We start from the raw sequence: 27,712 nt of genomic DNA on the forward strand, positions 1-27,712 counted from the left end.
TATTCATTGAGTGGCCCAATGGACAGGATCGCTAAATCGCACGCAGCCACACTAAGATAATGAGGCTATTCATTCATAATGTCACACTGTAGTTCAAAGCCAGTAAAGGTGTCTCAAGTCAACAATTCACGTTAAGTCCCATTCTGAGTAATTAATTATTTGTATTATTAGCATGATAGCCTTCGCCTTAACAGAATCAGCAGACAAGTCACCTGCGTTGATATACGATAACGTAGGCAAATATTAAGCATGTTGAACATTTTAAAGTGTCCCCGGATACCATTATTCTGTTGCGTGTCCGCGGTTAAGATTACCTTAGTTTGTGAAAGGCTACTCTTGATTCCTTCATCTATGGCTGGTGATTGGCCCGCCGCAGTCACGTTGTCTGTGGAGCTGTCAGCCCCATTCTGCACCATTGTTTCCCTGGGCAGCCGGAAGAGCTGTCCTGCCTTGTATGCAATTGTGTAGATGCGACAATTGCCGGGTAGGCAAAAATCCACTTGAGCATAGACGACACAGGCAACAGTCTCTACATTGTAAGTCTTAGATTGTGTGAGTGCCCTTCGCTGGAAATGTTTCAGCCACACATGTAATTTGTCAGAGAAGGCGACATTGCGATTGAGCTTGAATGCGCTACTCTCAAGAAACATGATTATCTAACAGTATGAATGGTAAGTCGTCTTTCAAGCTCTATATTTACTACAAACAGGATGGTGATGTTAAGGTAATGCATTAGACTTTTTGTGGTGGTTTCACATTCTTGTTAGTAGCCATAATGTGTATGATGCATTGTAATATTCTGCATCCTTTGTGTTGTGTTGTAGCTTCACTTTAACTCACAGCTTTGTGATTGCATCCGAGTTGCAATGTGTTGAGTATATCAATCCTAACAACTGTTAATTGAAAGAAAATTATGACTGTGTGTTGTCCATAAAATAATGTTAGGATATTAAAAGAGCATTCCATTGGTCTTTTCTTAAAATTGAATAGTTGTTAACATACAGACACAATGAAACAATGCTCAGTTATTTTATGAACAATTTATGTTGTGTTTCATAGGGTTTTATCTGCATACGTATTGTTTCAAGATCTGTAACAAAATTGCAAAGTGTCTTTCTCACACACATACATTTTTGCTTACAGACACTCTTTACACTCTTTCAAACACACACACACACACACACACACACACACACACACACACACACACACACACACACACACACACTTACACACGTGTTCTCATGTAATCGCTGGCATACACTAAACACACACCTTCACGCGCATATGGAAGTGCATCGCTGTGAGCCCTCTTAGGCTGAATTGTGGGTCGCTGCTTTTTAAAAGGCGGGCGGCCAGGCAGGGCTCCAAGAGGGGGCTGGCTGCCATCAGAGCCCTCCTGGAGAACAGGCAGCTGTGTCAGGCAGAGTGCAAGCCCCACTGCCTCCCATGGGAGTCCAGCCCCCAGTAATGAGGAAGTGCTCCAGAGACATGGCTGCGGCTCTGTTATTTTCCCTGGCCATGAGTCTAATGGCTGCATTCTTCTATTAGATCATTACATTAGCCTGAATGATCCAGCCGAGCTCACCGATTAAATATAGATATTACTGTGGACCAGACCTGCATGTTGCAAATAGGTTTTTTTGTAATGTGTCCCTGAGCAAATCTTGCTGGAGAATTGAAATAGGGATGACTAATTTGCTTAATGCGGTAACTATCATTATGATATCAAAATGTCATTTTTATGTCTCTCTGTGTTTTTGACAGAAAATTACGAGATAACTGCAATTCTTCTGTAAGGTAAGAGACAATTTAATGTTATTTCTTTCTCGACCGTGCTTATGATTTGGCAGTTAACTCAAAATTGTTAGTTGGTTATTACTTGCAATTAATATGTTGCCACCTGTCTTAGTAATGGGTCCACATGCTGAATGTCTGGCAGTGAGATCGTGTTAAAAGCAGGCACAGCTGCTGCAGCATTACTTGAAAAGCTCCTCTGATTAGAGATTGGGAAAGATTCCCCATTGATGTCTGAGTGGGCAACTCTCTCTCCCTGTCTATCAGAAGAAGAAAAAAACGATGCCATTCTACTTAGCCAGCTTGTTGTGGAACATCTACTGCCGATAACGAGTAACGAGGCACGTCTGCCAATTTACAGCTGTTGATAAAATAGGTCTAGGGTGGATTCAGGAGGATTTGGTCAGATTACATGAGGCCTAAACAAAAATACCCCTGGGGCAATTCCACAAAGTTATCAGATACTAATTTAAATGGGTGCACATGGACTGAGTCTGCCAGTTGTTGATTATGTTTTGATACTGTCTGTGACCTCCTCTATTGAGCTTTGTCATTTGTAGTCCTAATAGCTATTAATAGTTAATAAAGTTATAAACTATAAAAAAATAGTTAATAGTTATTAATAGCTTAGTAGCTTACCTTTGCTTGTCTCCTTCATGCTCCTTTGTTGTTGAAGACAGGGACGGCAACAGCATCTAGATTGTGTGTCTAGATTAACAGCTGAAGTCTACATAATAAACGCAGAAGGCTTTGTGGGTTCAAGCCAAGTCTCGTTGAGGGGAGCTTTTCTATCATACTGATTGCTCATTCTTTATTTATAGGTGTGCGATAACTGCTGTACAGTAACAAGGCTGAGTCCTGATGTATGAATCGATGGCCAGGCCTGGCTCCTGGTGATTTTAATGATTAAATCATAAATTGCTTCAAGCTAAAAAATTGCATGCATTTTAAAGGGACTGGTCGAAGTCAGTGGGGGGGGGTTGTGTTAATTGGTTGTCAGAAGTGGGGCTGGCAGGATCTGGCAGGGGTGTGTTGTGCCCGCGACACGGCAGCTCGGGGTTTGAGTGTGTGGCAGCGCGGCTCGTTATCTGGCTGTGCCTCCTTTGTTGCGGCTCCACCAATCCCTTTTGTCAACAGCAAGGAGAGGCAGCTGTGTGCCTAGCCCGGCATACCCACACAATGGCAGAGATGCAAATGCACGCACACGCACACACACACACACACACACACACACACACACACACACACACACACACACACACACACACACACACACACACACACACAGACAGACACTTAGGTTCACACATGGGTACACATACTTGCATTTCTTATCTGCCAGTCCATGGTCCAGATCTGTAATTGGTATTTTTCCATACTCCTCTCTGTGTATTCTTTTTACACATGACCATATGTCTCTATGTATGCAAGTCATATGCACTGTCTATAAGTTATGTGTTTTTTTATGTGTGTATGTATGGGGAGGAGGGTTATATGAACTGTGTATGTAAGCGCGGGGGATTTGTGATTTAATTATGGCATGTGATGTGACACACCTAAAGGACACTGCAACATTTACCCAAATGTATTTACTGCCTGCAAGGAGCGATCATTAAGCCAGGGTCATTTGAATAACTGAATCTTCCTTTCCTCGGCACATTTCTTCTTTTGGCTGAGGTGTGGCACAGATGGTGGGGGCCGTGCGAGTGGCGTTGCTGAATCCGGACCATTAAAGACACCCAGGAAAAAAAAAGGTGGCACGGCTTTTAAAGATAACAGCGCAGTGGCACACTCTGCACGGCTCTGCACGGCACCCACGTGGGTGGGCAATCCTAACACAGGAGGTTCACGCGTGGAAGCCAAATCAATTTGCCTCCCCTTTTTTTGTGCGTGTGTGTGTGGGGGGGGGGGTGGACAGAATCCATGCATGATTACAAATCTGACTTGGAGCTCCATTCACAGCCACTTGTAAAACATAGAGGGAAAAGGTCAGGCAGTGAAACAGCTTCAGGGAAGTGGGAAAGAGAGGGATGCAGTGAGAGAGAGAGAGAGTGTGTGTGTGTGTGTGTGTGTGTGTGTGTGTGTGTGTGTGTGTGTGTGTGTGTGTGTGTGTGTGAGAGAGAGAGAGAGAGAGAGAGAGAAAGAAGAAAAAATATGAGCTCATAGCGGCTGTCCATCCTGAATGCCCTGATCAGTTTGATCAATGACAGTGCTTGTGCTTGGCTCAGTAACCCATATCCTAGGAGAGAAGGAAAAAGAGCAAGGAGGAATGGGTGGGGTGGGGTGGGGGGGCTTGTATGCCTGATCTGTTTTTAATTTAAGGAACAAAAACCACCGAACAGAGAAAGAGGCATTGGGGCTATTTTAACTGGAGAGAAAGGGGTGCGCTAAGGGGAAAACCATCTTGAATGTTTTATTTTCTATTTAGAGCTCCCACTCCTATAGGCATTGTGCAGTGTGCAGTGGAATGCAAGAGTCCTTGCAGAGCTCAATAGCCTCTCAACAGCAGCAGGAATTCAGCTCTGTACGCCTTGAATGCTCTCATGTATACATTCACATTTCAAACAGGCTTAAGCGTCAAGGCTGTACTGTGTCCAATGTGGTTTTCTGTGGACCAACAGGGAATTTACGTATGGGAGTGGATGTTTTTTATGTCGGCTACTAAGTGTGTCTCAGACCTGGCCGCCAGACTCTCCGATCAGGCTATGATGCTGCATGGCTGTGCGTCTGTGAAAGTCTCCACGCACCATGATGTGGATGAGGAATGTCCAGGCCGCTTATTAGATTCCCAAGAGCAGCACACGGTCTCAAACACACACACACACAAACACACATACACACACACAATAAAACCTCCAATCTTGCCAGAGAAAATGACATGTACTTTCTAGCATATTAAATGTGCTGCTTCAAAGATACACAGCTTTTGTTTACCTTTTGAGTAATTGACCAGGGGGGAAATCATGGTGGCTGTTACAAAGACTGACCTGCCACTGCATAATGTCAGCGATCACACCATTTGGTTGTTGTATTAAGTAGTAGCACCTCATAAAAGCAATTAGCAAGAGTGTTTGTCTTTCAGGGCACTGAATGAGATGGCAGATGTTGTATTGACAGGGAAAGCTGGCATCTGCTCACCCCTCAGTCTTGTCCTTCATCTCCATTGAGGAAGACTCCGCTGCGCTGAAATTCAATAGAGCTGCCAGAGAGGTAGTCTCTGTGAGCAGTGTGACAATTTGTCATCTTAAACTAGGCCAAGAGAATAACACTGCCTAGTCACTAAAAATACATGCAGAAGGTTTAGAATTATTATGAGGCGTCTTAAGAGTGCTCACACAGCGTTCTCATTTACACAAGCACTATTGGATTCTGACAGGGATGAGTATATTTTAGGAACTTAATCATATACTGATACAGGGCAGCCGTGGCCTACTGGTTAGCGCTTCGAACTTGTAACCGGAGGGTTGCCGGTTCGAACCCTGACCAGTAGGCACTGCTGAAGTGCCCTTGAGCAAAGTACCTAACCCCTCACTGCTCCCCGAGCGCCGCTGTTGTTGCAGGCAGCTCACTGCGCCGGGATTAGTGTGTGCTGAGTGTGTTTCACTAATTCACGGATTGGGATAAATGCAGAGAGTGCCTAATCAAAAGAGTATATATACTTATACCTATACTTATACTGTATGTATAGCAAATAGAGTTATGGCCATAGGATGCATCATTTACTGAAAAAACTTTAGTGAAAAGGACACATTTCCATGATAAACTACAAAATTGAGCAAACGCATGATAGATACTATATTTACATATTTCCACTAGTGACTTGCCCTTAATGCCTAAAATCTTTAATTTGAACACGGTGAGCATACCATGCTAATCTATTGCTCCACCAAGAAAAAGCATAATTGCCGCAACTTGATTGCAAAGCACAACAGCACAGCAGAAGTACAAGCAGTTTAGAACGCAATGGAAGGTATTTGTTGTGCCATGTATGTGTACGTTTGTGTTCTGATTACAGCGGCGACACTGCTGGTCCTCGCTGAGATGTCTATTCTGATTCTTAAGACAGCATGTTGTTTTGTATGGGATATACTGTATTCTCAGCAGTACCTACCAAACATGCAGCACCACCACCATCTACACCTGCCATTACCATGGAAACAAGTTTTAATGTGGGGGTAAAAAAAAAATCCTTCAGGAGACACATGCCAGATCTGAGTATGTTTAGATGTGCCTGTTTGATAGAAATATGGAATTACAGGTGTCTTGTGCCAACTGAATCAAATTTAGTTTTTACTGATAACAAGTGCATCATGAATCAGTCGTATGGTGATTCTCTGACACATATTTTGAGGACACTCCCACCCAAATCCTGCTGCCAATTATACCAAGACCAATTATACCAAAACCAATTATAGGCTCACTGGTATTTGAGGTTTACGACATGACTCTTAAGTACCTGGTTGGATGTGTAGTATTTCTTTGCGTGGTCTTGTGAAAGACTCTTTGCACACTGCAATAACTTAATAATGTGACTAGTGTAGTGCATGAATGGGATCTGTTCACTGCAGAGCCAAGGTTAAAGTCTGTCTAGTTTCATATGAAAGGTGCCTGGATTTCTTTGTGAAATGGGATGTCTCTGTGATCTATCACAAGGCCAAAGCGAGTAAGTAGTCATTTAAAAAGAAATGAATATAGTATATGCACATTTTTTTCAGTCATTTTGACACTGACATTCCTTTCGAATATGTGTCATTGCATGTAATTGTAGGTTCAGTAGACCCACAGCAGACAGTGAATTAATAGGCTCCTCTGCTCTCACCTCGTCTATTAGCCCCAGATTGGGAGGGAGGCTGGACAGGTTCCCATTGACCGTAAAAATCCGAATCCCCTTAAACTCTACTTGGAACACAGCGCCTGTTTGCTTGAATGGAGAGGATAGTCATCTTTGTGTGACAAGCCTTCATCTCCTTGGGGTCTCATTTCAGTCACTGACTCAGACGCACAAGTCTTGTTATTTGCCTCGTGCCTGGCCAAAAGACATACAATTCACTCGGCTTTGTTTGAATAAATGACTGGTGGATTTCTGTGTGCAAATGCTGTGTAATGGCACGTTCTGTTTCATGCGTTGCGTCTGGTGGAGAAATGGAATGATGGTGCAGAAAGCTTCAGTGACAAAGCATCTCAGGCGAGGCGAGAGCCCTTGTTTGGCAGTAGTACACTATGTGGGTGTCGCTTGTCTTTTGTCCCACTGAGATATAAATTGAGCCTGCCTGGAAGGCTTTCTGAAATGTCTGTCTTTATCCATTAAAGTAACCAAAAGAAAAGGTACCTGTGAGATCCAAATGGGGAAGTTAAAGTTTACATCTATTCGGTTTGTGTACAGTTCATGTTGATTTTAAGGCTACATTTCTGCCATGTTTTCTCACTGTAAAGCATATTCTTCCGTCGCAGGAAGGGAATCAGATCTACCTTGTCAAGAAAGAAACCTCTCCCGCGTTTTCATTCACATTCTGAGATATATTTATTCTGATATCTGATATTGCTCTTTGATCTGATAAAAAAATAAGGAAGATTAATTTTAACTATACACACACACACACAATTAAATCTTTAAGATTCAAAGCCACTAAACTCATACAGTCAGTGCAATGCTGCACTTAACAAACCAACCACGTTATCAAAGTGAAATGTTTCACCTTATTTATAATGCTGCAAGATCTCATTGGGGGAAATGAATGAGTAATCAGTGTAACAGAGTGTCACGCAGACACCAGCACCCCCAACCCCCTTCATCTCTCCTGCAGCCTGTATTAAAGATGAAAGCAACACAGTCTTTGTGAGGTGCTTCGGCAGCTCTGTTTCTGTCAGACTGTGGAGCTCCTTATAACTTTTTTTTTTGGTGGCATGGGAAAATGTCGTCATAAATAAAATATAGTTTGATATGAATTATTCAGACGAGCATTGTGATTGACAAAGGGGGGGGGGGTGAGTTGGTGAAAGTACCTGATTATTCCCTGGCAGTACGTGACTAGAATGAGGTTTTCTCACATGAAAAACCGACAGAATGCGACGGCAGAAAAGGCAGATCGACGGCACGTTGGCAGGGTCCACAAAGTTGTTTTTGGCTGCTATCTGCATTTCTGTAATATCACGTTTCCAGTATTCCCCAGGACATCACACTGTGTGCAGAATGTCATTTGAGTTGTTCTCTCCCTCTCTCTTGGCTGGGTGTCCTGCCTTTGGACTGAGTTATGAGTAGTGCAATGTGAACCGCACCGAAATATGTGTGCAACTAGATATTCTGCATATTTTAGAATATTTTGGGTTCATTGTTAGAAATGTTCTTTTTGAATGATAAAAAGAAGTACCTAAGCACCATCAACTCACCATTAAATAGACCGAAGCATGATGGGGCTGATGTTGTTGATGAACATGGTTAGCTTAACACAAAATGTGTGAGTTGAAGAGTTTAGTAACTCCAAGTGACTTAGTCACACGGTCTATATATAATAATGATTCTATTAACAGTAAGGCCAGGCTTCAAAATTAGGTGTTTTTATTTCAGATGATTCATTATTGTTTTTTGCAGCTGTGATTAATGTAATGCTTAAAATCCCTCCTACAAGATATTGCGTATGTATTGCATATACACAACAGCTACTGTAGTGGATAATTGGTCAGATCGCCTCCCTATCTTATTTTAGGTTCTTTCTACAATGTCATTTACCCTATTTAATGGGCAGACATGGCATTCCCATTTAGTCGCCTATTTAGTGGGCAGACATGGCATTTTATGCTCTTCAGCGTATGCAGAGTTCTGAGCCAAAGCAGAAGAACCCTGAGATGAATCCTGTCATGGCTTAGTTAGGCTAGACATTCATTTATCTGTATTTCCTTCTTGTGTCAGTCATCACTGCACTCGTGTTCTGTGTTGTCTGAAAATAAAAAAAAACCAGCACTCTCTCCATTGTTCTTTGGAGGGCGAGGAGATCAATGCTGTGCTGGGCTGTGTGCTAGCTGCAGCAGTCTGCTCCGTGTGTGGAGTGCTGAACAGAATTCCCCCTCCTCTTTCCATCTCTCTCTCTCTCTCTCTCTTTTGCCCCCCCTCCCTCCATCCTCTCTCTCTCTCTCTCTCTCTCTGTCTCTCTCTGTCTCTCTCTCTGTCTCTCTCTCTCTCTCTCACACACACACACACACACTTTCTCCCGCTCTCCTTTCATGTGCATGGAGCTGTCTGCAGCCTCCGGCAACTGCAAGTTAACAAATGTACAGAGCCTGTGTGAAGCCTCATTTGCATAAATCACTAAGTGTACTACATTTGACTAAATGGGTTCCTTTGTCTTTAATTGCCTGATGTTTCCTTTGCTTGTGTTTTTCCGAGAGATGCAAAGTCATTTTTCCCCAAATTTAGTGTTAGAGCTGTTGTGAAATTGTTGTGTTGGTATTGCAGTGTGAACATTGTGTTGTGGTGTCCTTGATCAATATTAGTCCTGTACACTAACGCTGAGACAGACATATGGATTTATCCAGTGAGTCTTAACACACAGTATTTTTTTCTGAGCCAAGACCTTCAGTCCTATTGCAAATTGCATGACTCTTGACTCAGATATGTATTGGCAAGTGGTGGTCATGATTAATTAAAACAATGTTTTAAGTCAGAGGAATGAACTGATGCACAATACATTACAGGGTCAAAATAGAATGACAAAGTGATAAATGTTGTCAATGGAAGTCATGAGCTGAGGTTAATGGATGTTTTACCCACGTCAGCCTTTAGCAGTGTCTGAGTTACCTTGGAGAGCAGAATCCTTTGAAAATTTTGTTACTGCACAGGGTTAGGAACGATTGACTCATTCATCAAAAATAAAACAAAATCCATAAGGCATTGACTAAACACGCTGTTTTTTTTCCTGTAGCATACCCTTTTGAATAATTCACTCAGAATTAGATTCTGAGATGTTCAAACAAGATGGAAATCAATGGCATTGCATATTGTTAGGCAGTGATTTCCCCCCCTTGATTCAATTTGTTGTGTCTGCGACCCAGGGCAGGGTTCTCTCTTTGGGGGAACGCAACAATGCAAATTTGTTGCACAGAACGCATCTCGTCACGTTACGCACCCACAGCGGTATGTGACAGAACCGCTCGGCCCACGGGCACAGTTTATGAGTAAAGAAACAACCACCCCTTTGCCCCCCCTTTAAACACGGACGCAAATGTGCAATACATTAATCCTCTATTTGGGTTTCCCTTTGGCCGGTCGGTCGGCGGGATGTTCGGACGGCATCATCTGGAGATGTGTAATCATTCCAGGCTCTGGCCCCTCCTCAGGGGATCCCGTTGGAGAGCCGGCCCTCTCAAGGTTGCTGTTTACGGCTCCCCCTGACATGGGTGATTTATGAGGTTAAACACAACCTCTGAGCTCGCCAGCTACCAGCGCAGCCGGGAAAAAACACTTCTATTCTCTCTCTCTCTCTCTCTCTCTCTCTCTCTGTCTTCTTCTACTTTCTTTGTCTTTCCCCTCTCTTTATAGTATCTGTTTCTTTCCTGCTTTTTGCTTTTCTGTCTTTTTTTGAGGGTGTCCGTTGAATGTCTTTAATGACCGTGGTCACTGAGGCAGCCTGTCTGTTGGCACAGGGCGACTGTACTTCAAAAAAAAAAAAATGAAGGAGAGCAAGAAGGAGTCCAGCCATCTGTGTTACTTTGAATGTTTGTAAAAACACTGACACTTTGTAAAAACACTGACACTTTGTGATGAGGCTGACCATATTGAGCTATCTCTCTCTCTCTCTCTCTCTCTCTCCATCTCTCTCTCTCTCTCTCCATCTCTCTCTCCCTCCATCTCTCTCTCTCCTCTCTCTCTCTCTCTCTCTCTCTCTCTCTCTCTCTCTCTCTCTCTCTCTCTCTCTGTTCTGGCTCCAGGCAGCCTGTGTCTGCTACCAGCTCTGTCGCTGCCCTTTCTGTCGCCTGCCAAAGCCAAATGTGACCTGTACTGGCCCTTCTCTTTCCTGGCATTACGGTACGCTCTTTTGTCTGAGGGCCAAAACAGAGTTTGCCAGCTGCGCTACATGAACATTAACGTCTAAAGAGCACAAAGACAAGACAAGATACCTGTGTGCACAGTGAGGTTTTAATTTTCCTGCCTTATCTCTGTACGCAGCATCAGCCCCTGCTGATATATGCTCATCAGGTGGCTTTTTTGTACTCTGAATCAAAGACAAAGCTCCCTGCTCATTACTGTTATCGTGATCGGCATGCTGCCCTGCTTAATTTCATTGCAAGTTTAATTCACGATTGTAGTGATCCAATAATTTGTTTGTTTGCCCTGGAGCCCAAGTGAAGACTTATGAGGTTCTCCTAAACCCCTCCCCCTCCCCCACTTCTCTTATGAGTATCTCTTCCCTTGCAATTCCTGGCCCCAGGGGCCATGGAGTTAGCGTCATGCTAATTAAAGGCCAGAGCAGTAGCAGCAGCAGCAGTAGCAACCATTGCTTTCTCTCTAGTATGTTTTTGTTCGTTAAACTTGGACCATGACACATAGCCCTCAAGAAGATATAGCCCTCAACCAGTGCTTTAAATAATATGTCTCTGCTGTGTAGAGGTGGTTGTACACCAAGCCTTAAAGTTGCGAAGACTGTATCGCTGATGTGTGAGGGGGAAGTAAGATTATTATGGAAGCAAACCTCAGGCATTTAGAGGTATCTCGGCAGGAAAGTAGCGGGAGGCCTATCTTTGAACCATACAGCAACAACAACAACCCATGGCTGGGTATTCATGTAATTGTCTGTGTTCTTTAAATATGACATATGGCATGGAAATAAGCATTCATGGCAGTTTATGCAATAGTGAAATGATGTCTGGGAACAGGCTGATACTGTATTAATTCCACACCTCCTACAGAAAGGTACAGGGGAAAAACATTAATCTAGACCTCTGAAGCTTCCCAGGGGTGATGGCAGTACAAGCTCTAGATTAGCTCTACTGCACTTTACACTACGCACTCTACTCTACACATACAGTGCTGCTATTGAATTTCCCATGCGTTATAATAGAAAGCCCATACACATAATGGTTCTATTAGAACAATTCATAAGCCTGAGATATATTAAACATCCTGCACTGTAGATGTACGATAATAGGCGGTGTTAAATGTGCTGCTTCGAAAAGGGAAGGGAAGGGCATGGGGTTCTCTCTGAGTCAGCCAAGGTAGCTGGTGGTCCTTGGTCTCATTCCCACTGCTGGCACCGGGGCAGCTGGCCCTTAAGGAGAGAAAAACAACTGAAAGATGTTCCAACCTCGGAGCACAGATTTAAACTATTCACGTGTCTTTGCTGCATCAGGAGAGATAGGGTTGATTAAAAATAAGGGTACTACACAGAAAAAAAAATTAGATATAAAGCGTGTTTTTATGGTCTGAATGCCATGTACATCGATGTGATAATTTGTTCCAGTATCGTCTCATCAGGGTTGCCATTTGTAATAGCTTAGCTATGGAAATTGATGTCTGATGCGGATGCTAATGTAAGCAATTAGAGGGAAACATCAGAAGACTGATGTTTGTCATCAAAAAGATGATTTTGTTACAAAACTGAGCACCTTCAGTTTTTAAGCTTTCTAGAACTGGGGAGGGGGCACTGCTACTTTGCATATGACCTCAATAGAAAGTGAAGCATTGCTGTGTAAATGAGTTCTGATTAATTTCAAAGACTGGATGCCTTTCCACCACCACTGCTGCTCAAACCTTGACTAGGGAGAGGCACATGTGAGATTGAGAAAAATATAGGTCATCATCGCTGTTGCATTGGTACCACAGTCAGGGGAAAAAATGCCATTTCTCCAGCTTATGTTTTGCATTTTTATGTAATGGAGCCGCAAGTATGATAACCATAAGAGAGGGAGTGTGTGTGTAAGTGAGTGAGAGAGTAAGAAAGAGAGAGGGAGAGAGGGAGGGAGGGAGGGAGGGAGAGAGAGGGAGAATGCAAATTAGATATTGCAGTAGCACAATAGATGGATATTCTAGATGGTAAGGAAATGAGAGGAAATAATTACATTTGGGAGCAAAAGTAGTTTCTCTGATTATTTACTCATACACCATGATTCACTCTGACAGGCTCATCAGCTACCATAGCCACTGCAATGTATCGGGCACAAATCAAAGGCTAGGCTCTCTCATAAGAGATACATGGCTACTTGGCCAAATCAGAGAGTGCAGAATTACTTTATCTGTGATCCAGTCCATCTAGTGGTATTTTATTTCATTTATCTAAATCCATGGCTGAGTGCTCAGCCACCCACAGATCAATACGGGATTGTTAAGGGCTCAGGCTGGGTGATGGTTCTCTTCCTCAATGCACAAGGAAAAGAACAGAGAAAAATATTATTTTCATGCCAATACGAGGAGGTCCAGAGTCCTCTTTATTCTCATAGTAACCTGAGACCTTTGCGCAAGGAGTGACTTTTTAAAAAAAAAAATCAGGAATGACAAAGAAGACTCAGTAGTGAAGGTGTGGCTGAAACTTCTGCCTGCCTGAGCAGAAAGGCCTCCTCTTCTCTTTCAGTAGTGAGAGAGAGAGAGAGAGGTGTCACCCCTTACCTGTTTCTATCTGCTATTGTGTCTCCAGGTTAGTTCGGTAAGCAGCGTGTCAATCTCAAACACTTTCATCTCCTTACTTAAACAATCTAGTGTCAAGCCTGATTTACAAAACTGATAAGCAGACACAAGCTGTTTTTGAAAAAAAGAGAGGTAGGGGGAGGGGATGGGGGGCGTAAAATCTACTGGGGCTGTTAGTTTTTCTGTATTTCCATCGAGAGAATTAGTGGTTGTGGAGCAGAGTGTCTATCAGCCATACACATCTCTCTCTCTCTCTGTTTCTCTCTCTCTCTTTCCCTTTCGCCCTCTCTCCCTCTTGCTGTCTTATCACTCTGAGCTGATAACAGATGCGCAGCTCTAAAGAGATGCGAGGGGGTGGAGTACAAGGGTGTTAAACAGAGCGGAGCAGTTCTGCCTATTAATGTCTCCTAAAGCCAGGCTGAGGACATCAAACTCAACTGTCAGCGCCAACGCAGGATTTTTTCCCAGGAAGCGAGCTGACAGTATCAAACAGGATCAGGGAGAAGAACGACTCTGTCTTCAGAAGGACGGAAGGCAGCCATGCATGTTTATGCGTGTACAGTGAGCTTACATGTCATGTTTGATAATAGAGCGTTTTTGTGTGTGTGTTTCTGTGATTAACCAGTGACAGACCGTGACCAGCTATCCAAGATTATTCTGGCTCCAAACTTAAGCAGCTGTTTTTTATCTTAAGTCTTCCGAGACAATATAGTAGATACAATATCTCTCTTGAACTCCAAATTATTGTCATTATGAGCTTTTTTTTGTCTTGAGTGCCACATAATGGGTCCATCGTTTGAGGAGCTTGGAGCGGAAAGAGAGGGCTGAGGGGAATCAATAGGAGCCTAAATGTGGCACGTTTCCACCACCACCGCCGGCCTCCTTTGTTTTTTTATGGGCTCCTTGGCTGTAAATCAGCCTGAGCAACCCAGCGCTGTTGTGTGTGTGCGCCGGCGAGGAGCAGGAAGTTCATCCTGGGCCTGAGAGAGGCAGATCGATATCACTCTGTGGCGAGCCCCCCGAGCTGTGGCCTGCCTGCGCCATCACTCAGGACCGCTTCCTGGGACAGGAAGGCTTTACATTGTAATGACCACACTGGTGACAGCTATACTACGGCCCTCCATCAGGGGCCAATTGAGTATTTACCATAACTTGCCATTCACTCTCTTAATAGCACTTGGGCAGAGGAGTGAAATCACAGGGGCTTTTTTGGGGGGATTAAAGAAGCTGTGCCGTCTGCAAGGCACCTTTTGTTGAAGAGAGCTGGCTCTCACCTGTGCAGGTGATGGAAATACATTAATATAGCGAAATAGCCCATTATGAATGATTATTAAATTATTGCTGTGGCTGACTATTTTTTTACATCTTGTCAACATTTTCTATTACCTCCTAGTGCATATGATATAATCTTGACAGTTTCAGATGGTGTAGTAAAGTTAAAACCGCAGAGTAAACCTACACATGCCTTAAGTCTATCGTAACACCCCCAATTATCACCACTTTTGTTCGGAAATTCTAAAACAACAATGTTTTTTAACACTTCAAAATAACATTTGCTAAATGAACCTTACATTTTTCAGTAGCCATAGGTGTGTAGATTTGAACAAAATCTGGTTTGGTTCTTAACAGGAGCATTTACTGCCTGAAATATCCGATTTTGTTTGTCACGCTCGGAGTTATAGTGCTGGCCTAATGTGTCGCCTATTTTCTCATCATGAAATTAAAATTCCACTGGAGCTCGAACTGTTTACAGCTCTTCGAGTCACGGTAAAATGTCATTTTTTGGTACATAGCTAATTTAGATACACCTATGGTGTGGGTGCTTGCGTTTCTTTAGGAATCCGCCGTCTTGGTTTGTATAGAAATGGATATTTAGTGACACATACACGCAAGACGGCGGAAATACGGGACCGACGGTAATAGGGGGAGTTCCGATACCCTCCTGAGCTGCTCTTAATTGTGATTTCACTGTAAAAATGTTATGCCCAGATCTGAACTGTGTGTGAGTCCAATTTTATGGTTAGCACCCATTAATCTGGTTGGACTACTGTACTGTAGCTCATATTGACTCTTACCCACCTTTTTCCCACTGACTTTCCCACTCTCTCTCTCTCTCTCTCTCACTTTCTCTCTCTCACTCACTCTCACTCACTCTCTCTCTCTCTCTCACTTGCTTCCTGTCTCTTTCTGCCTATCTTTCATACACATGCACACACATTTTTTCCTCTGCCTCTCTCTCTCTCTCTCTCTCTCTCTCTCTTTCTCTTGCCCCCCCTCCCTCTCTTGCTCCCTCCCTCTCTGGCTCCTGCTGGTAAAAATATCTGCAGACAGCAGGCACACAGGCACGCCTGAGTCTCTCTCAGACATCCCACCCATGTGATCTCACTGCTGCCTGCCTGCTCTCCAGTCGGGCTCCAGCCCTGCAGCCGGCTGCAGCTAATGAGTCTTTGTGTGGCTGGAGCGAACGAGGGAGAGAGAGGGAGAGAGAGAGAGAGAGAGAGAGAGAGGAATGAGAGCGAGAGGAGAATGAGAGATAGAGAAGCAGAGAAAGGAATGAGAGATATAGAATTAAATAACAGAGAGAGAGAGAGAGAGAGGAGTTGAAGTGAGTGGGTTTGTGGTCTTCTCAGCATAAAAAACAGCAGTGGAGCCTGGGCTGGATCATTTACAGGTTTTTCTGTCCTCTTTTTTCCTCTCGTTCTCTCTCTCCTTCTCTCCCTTCCCCTGTCCTTTTCTCATCCCCTGCTTCTCCATCCTTGCCTCTCCCCCCTTCCACCCCTCTGCCTCTCTTTCCACCCCCCTCTCCACCTCTCACACACACACACACACACACACACACACACACACACACACACACACATGGCCCTCCGTGCTGGGGTCGCTGCACGCCACTGGACTAAAGCAGAAATGGGACTCCTTCCTCTCGCACGGTTTCATCTGGCTCTGAAGTGCCACGTTTAGATTGGCTCGGGCTGAGCTACCGAGCTGCTGCCGGGAGAGTCGGGAGGGTCGGAGGGTTCCGCACAGGTCAGTGGCCACGGCCGCCTTTTATAGGGGTTGGGGGCAGTGAGCTTCCTATGTGTCATGACTAACTTCCGCGCCTGCTGCTGTCACCATTGGTGGTGGTGGAGGGAGGGGTGTATGTGTGTGTCTGTGTGTGTGTGTGTGTGTGTGTGTGTGTGTGTGTGTGTGTGTGTGTGTGTGTGTGTGTGTGTGTGAAGGATGGACAGTTTCTTTGTCAAGCTCATTATAGTGTTCCTTAACAAATCTGTGATGCAAAGTCTGCCGTGCGTGTTATCCGCTTGGAATACTGAGCAGTGATCATATGAGTGCTTCAACGTCAGTGGAAAAAGAAAAGAAAGAGAGGGAGGAGAAAAAAATCTGGGTTGAATCTGCATAGCCTGGTCACCGCTCTCTCACTCTGTGTGTGTGTTAGTGTGTGTGTGTTAGTGTGTGTGTGTTAGTGTGTGTGTGTGTGTGTGTGTGTGTGTGTGTGTGTGTGTGTGTGTGTGCTGGAACACTAATAGGTTTCGTGGAGACGTGTTGATGTTGAGGGGAGCCAGCTGAGGGAAGGACTGTACAGTGCTACTTTTTATTGCGTGATGTTAACATGGCATGCGTGCATGCAGAAGAATGAGGGAAGTATAACATTATCAAAGAGAGAGAGAGAGAGAGAGAAAATATGATGCAGAAAAAAAGACAGAATGAGTGAGAGTTACTGTAAAATAAAGATAGAGAGACAGAGACAGAGAGAGAGATGGAGAGGGAGAGGGAGGGAGCAAGAATTGGATACAGACAGAGAGAGGAAGGGATAGAGAATGAGGCATAGAGAGAGAGAGAGAGAGAGAGAGAGAGAGAGAGCGATCACCGCCTGGCTGGCTGGCTGGACTGAACTGTGTGGCGTGAGCTAGTGGGGGAACGAGAGCGCTGCTCTGCCCTGCTGTGGCGGAGTCAGCTTTCATTAGAGCGCCGATCTGCGCGCCTCTGTGATGTCATGCCAATTCATTGTGTCGCGGATAAAATAAAGTTGCTGTTCTGAGGTCAGGTCACATCCTCTGCCAAAGCCCCTTAATGAGCACGCGTCTGTGCGTTGCTGCAGATGTGTTATCAGGACCTTTAGTTGTGTAAGCAGCACGACAAGGGAGATTATATTGCAACAGCGTGTAGATTTTTTTATTGTTGTTGTTCTTCAGGGACGACACACAAGCGAACGTTAATTATCTGCATGCTGTCTTGAGAATGGTTAGTAATTGCAGTACAACTGTCCACAAAGAGTGGTCACTAATTAATGTTTTTTCTATGAAGACTGTTTATTGTGTGCTGTTGTTAGACATTGATGTGCACTTGTGTTTGATCAAAATTGGCCTGCAGAAGCATCACTGGTGAAATCACTATTTGTGCAAGTATATTAGTATCTCCATGGTAACCACTTTGGGAATGAGGGAACTACTGCATCGGCTGTGAGATGAGAACGCGAGGAGGGGGTGAGGGTGTTGGGGGGGCTGGTTCTCAACAAGGGGGAGACTAATTGCAATGATTGCGAGGAAATAGACTTACATTGTATCCCGAAAGATGGGAGAGCCTTTTTTTCCATTTCCCTGGCCTCAGCTGCCTCTCTCTCAGCCTCAATGCACTGCATGATTCACTCTTACCTGGGATTGCACTCACTCTCAGGCAGAGCACAGGCTTGGATTTTTAATGAACAAAAGCACTAACCATCCTCCCCTGCCCCCAATAAATGTGATGAATGTAGCGGTACATGTGATGAATGCCAAAATAATTTCAATGACACAAAAACACAGATGTTGTCTCAGCATAAAACCAGGGAGTGTCAGGGAGCACTCTGGCCTGGTGGGGAAGGGGGGGGGGGGGGGTTGGCGGCCCGGGGCCTTTGGAGGAGGCCAGGCCACACATTCCGCTGCAGTAAGATAGGAGGGTTTGCTTTGGATCTCCTCCAGGTGCCAGGCTCAGCGAGCTCAGTAGGCGCGAGCTGGAACAATGGGGGCTACTGCAGAGGCAGTCAGAGACAGAGAGAGAGAGAGAGAGAGAGAGAGGGGGGAGAAGGATGGGAAGAGGGTTGGAAGGAGTGTAGGAGTGAAGGAGAGGGAGAGAGACAGAAAAAGGCAGTGAGAGAGAGATGGAGAGAGTGACTGAGAGAGAAATGTAGAGAGAGAGAGATGTAGAAAGAGGTGTGTAGAGAGAGAGATGTAGAGAGAGATGTATATATAGAGAGAGAGATGTAGAGAGAGGTGTGGAGAGAAAGATGTAGAGAGAGATGTGTAGAGAGAGAGAGAGACAGAGAGATGTATAGATAGAGAGAGAGAGAGATGTGTAGAGCGATGTGTAAGGGGAGAGGCCAAGCGTAAGTTGTGGGCTGTGAGCTGGAGGCAGTGCGTGGCCTCCACAGGTTCTCCCTCCCCTCAGGGCTGCGTCTGTCTGAAGGCAGCGCTGCATCTGTAATCAGCTGATAGCGCAGCGGGGAGAGAGCCGCTCAAGATGAAACAATATATCCCCTGGAGAGGCCCAAAACTGGCTGCCGCCGCTGATAGGGAGCCAAACGCTCCAGCAAAGTTAATCTGCCGTTTCCCTCACTCTCCCTGTCCTTCGCTCTCTCTCTCTCTCGCTCTCCTTGTCCCTCGCTCTCTCTATCTCCCTGCTCCTTCCGTCTTGGTTTTTTCCTCTCCTGCTCCCGAGTTCCCAGATAGGAAAGAGAAAAAGAGAGAGTGTGAGAAAATGCAGAGAGAGAGAGAGAGAGAGAGAGGGATGGAGAGAAATAGAGAGAGAGCCTGGCAGCTTCAACATAATGTGGTGCAGCTGCAGTCTGTGGACTCTGTTTGGAGTCTCATTCATCTGCATAATAGCTCGTTTTATTATCACAAATGCACGTTCCACTCAAATTACACATAGATTCCGGCATCGGGTTTAATTGCCGTTGACACACCAAAGATGAGGAATCAAAAACCTGCGAAAACATATCAGGACCCTCTCAATGCAAATATGAAATTGAGGAATGATTGATGTGTGTAATAAGAGTGTATGGGGATATCCACATCACTTCACTGGTGAGATGTTAGCACGTTGCGTCTGGCACCTCTTGTCACATGCATCAGGCAATATTACAAGTTACTCACCCGAAAATTGTTTCCTGGCTATGTGTAATCTCAATTCTTAAGATAAATGATCTCTTTATTTGCGGCTAAGGTCAACTATAAATTTTAGTGGAATGATTATGGTTGGATTTTTTTCATGTTTTCTCACGTGAATTGGGTATTAAATGTCTTACTAGTGCCTTGTTCATGTTCCGAGGTGATGGGTGTGTTATAATTAAATGCTCTTTTTTATGAGTCCTTATGAGATAATGTTGGGGAAAGCACATTTCCCTTTTTTGTCTTGTGGCCACTCAATCAAAGACAGCTGTGTGCATTTTCCAACAGAGAGGGAGGAGGGAGAGAGAGAGAGAGAGAGAGAGAGAGAGATGGAGAGGGAAAGAGAGAGAGCTAGCATTCAATTAGCATTTTTCTCCTCTCTCCATCTGAGGTCTTTTGTGGCAAGGTGATCAATTGCCTGGGGAGTGTAGAATCAGGTCCATAGTGTATATGCCTGGCAGTGCATGTGTGTGTGTGAGAGAGAGAAAGAGCGTGTGAGTGAACGTGTGTGAAAGGGGGGTGGGGTGTATCTTGCTTGTGTTAATTGGGTGCTTTGAGGATTCTAGGAGGCATACTCAGAGTATTGAGCATTCTCCCTCACCTCACTGTGTGTGTGTGTGTGTGTGTGTGGGAAGGCTATGTGGTGTACATCTCTGAATATCTTTACAGGAGATGTGAGTGAGATGTGAAAGATCTAAAGTTCCGCTTGTTTGTTTACTGTTGTGTGTGTGCATGGACATGTGAGATTGTCTCCCTTCTGCGCAAATGCTTTCACAGTATGCACAAGTACACACACACACACATACACACACACAACACACAGACACACAGACACACGTAAAAATGTTTGTTCACTCACACTCATGTTTGGGCTACTGTGTGTGTGTGTGTGTGTTCTTGTTGTCCAGGTACGGATGACCGCCATGAGTGGGATACTGAAGAGGAAGTTTGCGGAGGTGGAGGCAGCTGCCGCCTCACCATGCACGTCTCCGCGCGGCTCTGAGGAGGACGACGTGTCCAGCAGTGAGAGTGGGGACAGTAGGGACAGCCTCAATCCGACAACGTCGCGCTTCTCTCGTGAGTCAAACAACCACCAGTCAGTCTCGCTCTCTCTCTCTCTCTCTCTCTCTCTTCTCATTCATGTACAGTGTTGCCAAAAGTAAGGTGCTAAAACATTACTAAAACATGAATATGGGTTAACGACAGGGCATCAACAAGGTTTGAAAATCAAATGACTGCAATGAAGCTAACTGTTAAGGAATACACAAACATGCACGCCAGTGGGAACTATTTGTCTCAATGTCTCCCTCCACATCTCTCGATCACTAATCATTTCACGCCATCCTCCTCCTGTTTTGGAGCTTTTTTTTTCACCTAACACACTGAATCAGTCCATCTCCCTCCCACTCTCTCTATTATATGCACTCCCCACAATCCCCACCGTGTACAGCACACAACAGAGAGACTCCGGCAATGAGCATAAACACGGCATATTATCAGCGCTACAAGCTCTTACATGGATTATTTATTTGTTCATTATCCACTGATTTATTCATTGTTAATCTGAAAGTGGAATTTATGTCCACAAAGAGACGCATTTCAAGTGTTTAATTTGCTCCGTGAGATTTCTGTGCGTTTGTTCAGTCAAGAAAAGTCCAAGTAATTTGAGACTCAAGTGGCTGTGGCGGTGGCGATGGCTCATTTCACCGTAACAAACAAGCCCTCCTGCGTCAGGTCGAAAACGACACAGAAAGGGAAATTGAGTTAATATACGAAACCCAATTTAAGAGATGAGAATGAGCTCTCTAGAACAAGGTTCCTCTTTGGGAAGTGATTGCTTTAATGTCATGGCCAAATAGATCTCATATAGAGCACAGAGCACCTCTCCTCTGTCCCACCAGGGAGTGCTGTCTCCCAAAGCGAGACGGGTGGGGACCCCTAGGGCAGGACCCCACCCCACCCCACCCAGACCCTGGTCCCTTACAACAACCCTACAGGCGTTGTATGTCAGTCCCATCTGATCCCCCATTTCTCCCTGTCTGAGGGCCTATTATCCTGCCTTCTGTCCATTTGACCTTTGGAGGGAAAGAAAAAGACGTGACGCACCGCTGTGTCTCCAGAAACCAACCACCTGCTATTTTAGCAACCCCAGCAGGAAACATGTGCGTTACTTAGCTCCCTGACACGCTCGCAGCTGGGCCTGGTTGTGTTGTGTTCTCTGACTTTCTAGGTGGTAAGCAAAGTAGCTCTTCTCTCTACCCCCCTCTTTTTTTTTTATTTCTCTCTCTGAAAATGCTAATCTTGCGGATGGCTCTCTCTGGCGAGGGCTCCGTGGGCTGACAGGGTTCAGTTTGTCATGATAATGCTAGCGGGCTAGCGGCGGTTTATATTGGGTTACGGGTAATGGGAGTGAGCTCAGCGGGGAAGGATTGAGAGTCTCTGGAGCCGCTGTACCCACTGAAGCCTAGGGCTTCAGGGGATTAGAGCTCGCCGTGCCTGTCTCCGCCAAGGAGAACAGCACAAGGACTTTGCTGTCATTTTCAGGAGGTATTGTATCACACCTTCTTTTGCTCTATTCTCGCTGTTGAGCGGTGCAGTCGGCATTTATTTAATCCCAAGCCCCTCCTGTTTTTTTTTTCTGAGGTTTGATTTTAATTAGCACTAAGTGGATTGTGGATTAACAGCTTTTTGCTGACATTGGTTGTGTCAGAACAAAAACATGCCAAAAAAGCAACTGAGACATCAGCTCCCAGTATTATCAAAGCTGCCTGATTTTCTTATGTAGGCCTAATATTAAGGGTTTGTGTTGCCGTTTTGCAAAAAATAAAATAATTAAACTGTCCCACATGATATTACACTGCAACCAAATAACTGTTTTGGAAAAAATACTACCTTACATTTTTATTTTACAGCACCTTCCACACTACATTAAACCATATATTACCTGCAAAAGACTGCTCTGTCTCTCTACATACATGCATCTGTGAGTTCCATCTCTAAAATTCAACCTTACAGCAGTCAACTTCCTTTTTTAACCTAAAGAATGATAGTTGATCACACCCCAGGCATGCTTAGTCTAAAATATTTACTCCAAACATCTGTAATCCTGGATTGACTGAGTATACGTATAATTTGTATTGTTGAATGAAAGATTGATTATTCATGAACATGCTGACATCAATCAATAGGGGACGTACACAGCATGTCCGCTGTTTAAGAAAAGCCGACCTATTATTCAACTACATTCAACATAACACTCCAACCTAACATTACCTCTTGCCAGGCCCTTTAATACAGTCTAGTCATGGCAATTTGCAACCTCTCCTGACAACGGAACTTGTCAATTCATAACAGCTCCCAAAAATATATCTGTCTTTGTTTTGCTAGGGACACTAGACAAAAATAAGTCTTTTGGCAGCAGTGTGGGGACTGACATGGTTATTTCCCATTGACAGAGTGCACTGTTTTATGAGGGTGGGTTCTCAGAGGCTGGTGGTCCCCTTCCTCTGACTGTGTGCACCAACCCCTATCCAGCCGCTCTGCTTAGACTCTTAAACCGGCCACAGTTATGACAACCTCGTCAAGTTAACTGCCCCACACCTCCTTGTCGTTTCAGACTTTCCGGGTTCTCCATATAAGGGTCCTTATTTGAAAAATTATTTGGAGTTTATAATCTTCATATGCCAGGCTAAAGTAGCTGCACAGCAGCTGGGTCAGATCTCTCCCAGTGAAATACATCCCACTTTATTAAACGAGGAAGGCTGGTCATTCATGGATTATGCCACGGCTCATCGTTGCATGTGGACACGTAGCGCAGCCGCGCGAGAAACCCGCTGATTGCGGCTCCTCTGACGTAGAAGCGTGGACACCTCGGTCCTCGGTGGCGCCGAGCGCTTCTGATGGATGCGGCTGTCACTCACTCCCCACAGGCTCTGGGCTGCGTAAGAGGGGTCCTCTCATGGCTGTAATGAAATGCATTGTCCTTATGGCTTGGGGACAGGGTGGGCTGGGAGTGGGTGGGTGGGGTGGGGGTTGCTACTGGAGACAGATGGCTCCCGCGTGTCTGACACGGGCGGAGGCGTTCAGTGAGGAGTGGCGGGAGATGCAGTACTGGGGGGTGGAGGGGAGGGGGGGGTGTGTTCGCTTGTGCCGTGCATGCCACTTTAATTCCACCCTCCAGAGGCACAAATGAGGGCCCCCCCTCCATCCTCACACTCCCCACCTCCAGCCCCTGGTGTGTGTTTGAAAGCTTGTGGATAAAAGGCACACAGGCATTGAGCATCGTCACCGCAGATGGATCTCTCCCCCTGGTCCAGCCGCAGAGACACAGCCACCGTGACAGAGACAGAGCGGATCTGAGGGGGTCACGCCAGGCCTCCTGTCTGCTGCCGTGAGCCGGCCTGCCTCAGCTCACCTGCACGCAGCACTAAATCAAAACGCTGATGCAAACCAGCGGCAGCAATCAGCAGCCTCACTCACTCTCACCGGCCGCCGAGCTCATTAGGAGCCGGCAGACAGAGAGAGAGAGAGACTGAGACAGAGAGAGAGAGAGAGAGAAAAAATGATTACCTGAATAAATAATGAACCTTCCTCCCCCCTCCCCTCCCCTCTCTCTCTCTCCCTCCGACCCCCCCTCTTCTTCTCCTCTCCCCACTCCTGCAGCCGCGTCCATCCTGAAGCGGGAGAAGCGCATGCGAACGCGGCGGGTCCACTTTGAGACGGTGACGGTGTACTACTTCAGCCGGAGGCAGGGCTTCACCAGCGTGCCCAGCCAGGGGGGCAGCACCCTGGGCATGGCCAGCCGGCACAGCTGCGTGCGCCAGTACACCCTGGGCGAGTACGCCCTGGAGCAGGAACGCATCCACCGCGAGATGCTCCGCGACCACCTCAAGGAGGAGAAGCTCAACTCCATCAAGCTACGGGTAAGGGGGGACACCAGGTTGACTCAGGACATAGTCAAATGTACACGTCATACAAGGCAATACCTTAATAATGAGGCAATATTAAGGTATTGCCTCATATGCATGTTTATGTTTAGTTATTTAGCAGACACACTTTTTTTTATGCAAAGCTCATGCCGTGCCAGACTTTCCACTGATGAAATTCACACAACACACAGAACCAGTGCAACAGAATTACTTATTTATTTAGGTTAAATGTATTAGCATTTGATAGCAAGAGCAAGATGAAAAACACTCATGCGGTATTTATGTACTTTTTGAAGGCCATCATATTTTGGGTGGAATGATAGATAGATAGATAGATAGATAGATAGATACTTTATTCATCCTGAGGTTGAATTTTAGCATTTTATAGAGAAAATGTATATAGCATTGCCCTGTCTAACCAACAGCAAGTTTCATTTTCCATTCCAATCTCCCAACCTAAGGTAACAAAGCCATTTCCACAGCAGTTGTTTCAAGTGAGCATAAGTACATTACCATTAGCATTGAGTTATCTCCACAGTTCTATTAGAAATCAGAGGCATGACTCATCACCTAAAGTGGGTGCATGGAAATTCCATATGCTTTCATGTTTAACTTGGCGTGATTAGATGATTCACTGTGCAGGGTTAATTACGTAGAGTAGGTGATGGTTTCACATCAAGCAAACGAGTTGAAGTGGCTGTGTAGTACACTAGTACACAGTGCAAAGGGAGGATTTACCATTGCCGTGGCAGGCAAGGGGCTGTTGCAGTAGAGTGACATTTAATATCAGTGGACATCCTCTCTCAAGAACTTGTCACACACACACACATTTCCTAGAGGCTTAAGTGCACTCGGCTGACTGGATGTGATCCTCTTAACTTTCCGTGTCTCTCTTTCTCCCCCAGCTGACAAAGAACGGCTCAGTGGAGTCGGAAGAGGCCAGCGCACTGACGCTGGACGACATCTTGGACGACGACCTAGACCTGGACAACACGGAGGTGGACGAGTACTTCTTCCTGCAGCCACTGACCACCAAGAAGCGGCGAGCCCTGCTGCGGGCCTCGGGCGTCAAGAAGATCGACGTGGAGGAGAAGCACGAGCTGCGCACCATCCGCGTCTCCCGCGAGGACTGCGGCTGTGACTGCAGGGTCTTCTGCGACCCAGAGACCTGTGCATGCAGCATGGCAGGGATCAAGTGCCAGGTGGCTGTGACACAGAACACATCTCTCTCTTTCTATCACTCTCTCTCTCTTTCTATTGATCTATCTATCTCCCCCTCTCTCTGTGTCTATTTTACACATACAGACACAAAAACACCTACACACATGATTATTTAATTCATACACATTTTCAGTCATGCATGTAAACACCTATTTGTGGATGGGTATGAACAGATGGTCACACCTACAGTATTCATATCCACTCGCCTTTACGTGTGCACATGCAGAACTTCTTATTCTAGGTTTCCGCTAAAGCAAAATGTGTACTTTACAAACAACAACAGTTGTTTTGTGTTGAAACTGTGTTATGCCGATATTTTGGCATTAAATGGATCATTTTGTCAGCTTCCACGTTATTCACAGGTCATATACTCTCCAAGGCCTGGTGTATCTTTGCCTTTGTTCATTACTGTCCATTGGATGTGGTAGCCCACTGAAAGCTTAATCTTTTGCTCTGCCCAGGTGGACCGCATGTCCTTCCCCTGTGGCTGCACCAAGGAGGGCTGCAGCAACTCCACGGGCCGCATCGAGTTCAACCCCATCCGCGTGCGCACCCACTTTCTGCACACCATCATGAAGCTGGAGCTGGAGAAGAGCCGCGAGCAGCAGCAACAACAACACCATCAACAACAACAACAACCACAGCAGACAGTGCAACAGCAGGTTGCCACTGGCAATGGTTACGGAGAGAGCAACGGACACTGCAGCCCATTGGTTGCAACGCAGTCGCAGCACGGCCTGGAGTTCTCTTTGTCCGAGTCTGTCCAGCAGACGGCCATCATGCACTTACAAGCCACCGAGGAAATGGACGAAAGGCTAGAGGACGAGGACAACGAGGAAGAGGATGAGGATGAAGATGACGACGATGATGATGATGAGGAGAATGAGGAAGATGAAGATGATGATGAGTCAGAGGAGAACAGCAGCATATGCAGTGGCCTGTCTGACTCCAGCACACAGAGCCTAGCTGCCAGTGACTCCGAGGATGAGGAGGATGACGAAGATGAAGATGAGGAGGAGGAGGAGGAAGAGGAGGTGAAGGACTTCCAGAAAGGGCTAAGTAGTACTAACACCACCAATACTAACATTACCACCAACCCTACCACCACCACTACCACCACTAACCACAATGTTAATGCTAACAGCAACAGTAATGGGCTGAGTGGCACCAACAGCAATGCTAACTCCATCGCAACCACACCTGAGACTCTTTCAGAAGCTCTGTGCTACACAAATGGCACAGAAGCACAGGACAGAGACACCAACACCAACGGCAATGCGTATTTCCTGAGCCCCGCACCCAAGTACTATCAGATGGAGAGCGCTGCTGCTGCCACCACAGCTCCGGCCAATCAGGAGGCCTACCAAGAATCGTCCACATTTCAGGACAGAATTGCCAAAGGTAACGGGCCGCTGTTGCCGACGGCGTTCGCCGTGCCTCCTGAGCAGCAGTACACAGACTATGCGCCGCAGACGGACGAGTCGTTTACCAACGGCCAACACTTCACCACACTCTCCAACGGGGCCTCCTCCGCCACCACCATGGTCACCTGCTGCTCCTCAGAGCAGGATAAAGCCCCTCCGGCCAAGGCGGCTTTCGGCGACCAGGCAGGACAGCTCATGCAGATTGACTTTCAGAACTACCTAAACAATAATGGACACGACCACTACGCCACAAACGGAAACTGCTTCGGGCTGGAGCCACTTGGCTCGGAGGTTGCGCACAGTCTGCCTGAGGTGCCGGTGCTGCCGGACGCCACCAAGGCCCCTCCGTTGCTAGAGAGTCTCCAGGAGGTGACCCCAGTCTAGGAGACACGGTCTGTTTAAGAACTACTTTCATCGATTTATTGTTTCATAGGGATGTCAGAATTTATGAACATTCGTTTCACTTGTTCAACAAGTAACAAGCTAATAACTTGCACATTGATATTTTGGGTTTTATCACTTAAGCCCATATTACACGATGGGCAGTGGGTCTATAATATGAAATATATGACTTTCTAATGACCC

At 45.7% G+C, this 27,712-nt stretch overlaps 1 protein-coding gene across 3 annotated transcripts; it reads left to right on the top strand.

Moving 5' to 3' along the window:
* The first annotated feature begins 429 nt into the window (after positions 1 to 429).
* Positions 430 to 27,712, top strand: csrnp3 (cysteine-serine-rich nuclear protein 3). 3 transcript variants are annotated; one of them, XM_048240020.1, is made up of 6 exons: positions 430 to 671; positions 1,768 to 1,800; positions 20,463 to 20,631; positions 24,217 to 24,476; positions 25,388 to 25,684; positions 26,165 to 27,712. In XM_048240020.1, exons 3-6 carry the CDS (start codon positions 20,469 to 20,471, stop codon positions 27,509 to 27,511), a joined length of 2,067 nt encoding a protein of 688 aa, XP_048095977.1. In that variant the 5' UTR covers positions 430 to 671; positions 1,768 to 1,800; positions 20,463 to 20,468; the 3' UTR covers positions 27,512 to 27,712. The 3 variants fall into 3 exon arrangements, with proteins under 3 accessions (XP_048095977.1, XP_048095980.1, XP_048095978.1); XM_048240023.1 differs by having other exon boundaries at positions 661 to 724; XM_048240021.1 differs by lacking the exons at positions 430 to 671; positions 1,768 to 1,800 and adding an exon at positions 15,751 to 16,435.

Source organism: Alosa alosa, chromosome 3, assembly GCF_017589495.1.
Source record: "Alosa alosa isolate M-15738 ecotype Scorff River chromosome 3, AALO_Geno_1.1, whole genome shotgun sequence".
Lineage (NCBI taxonomy): Eukaryota > Metazoa > Chordata > Actinopteri > Clupeiformes > Clupeidae > Alosa > Alosa alosa.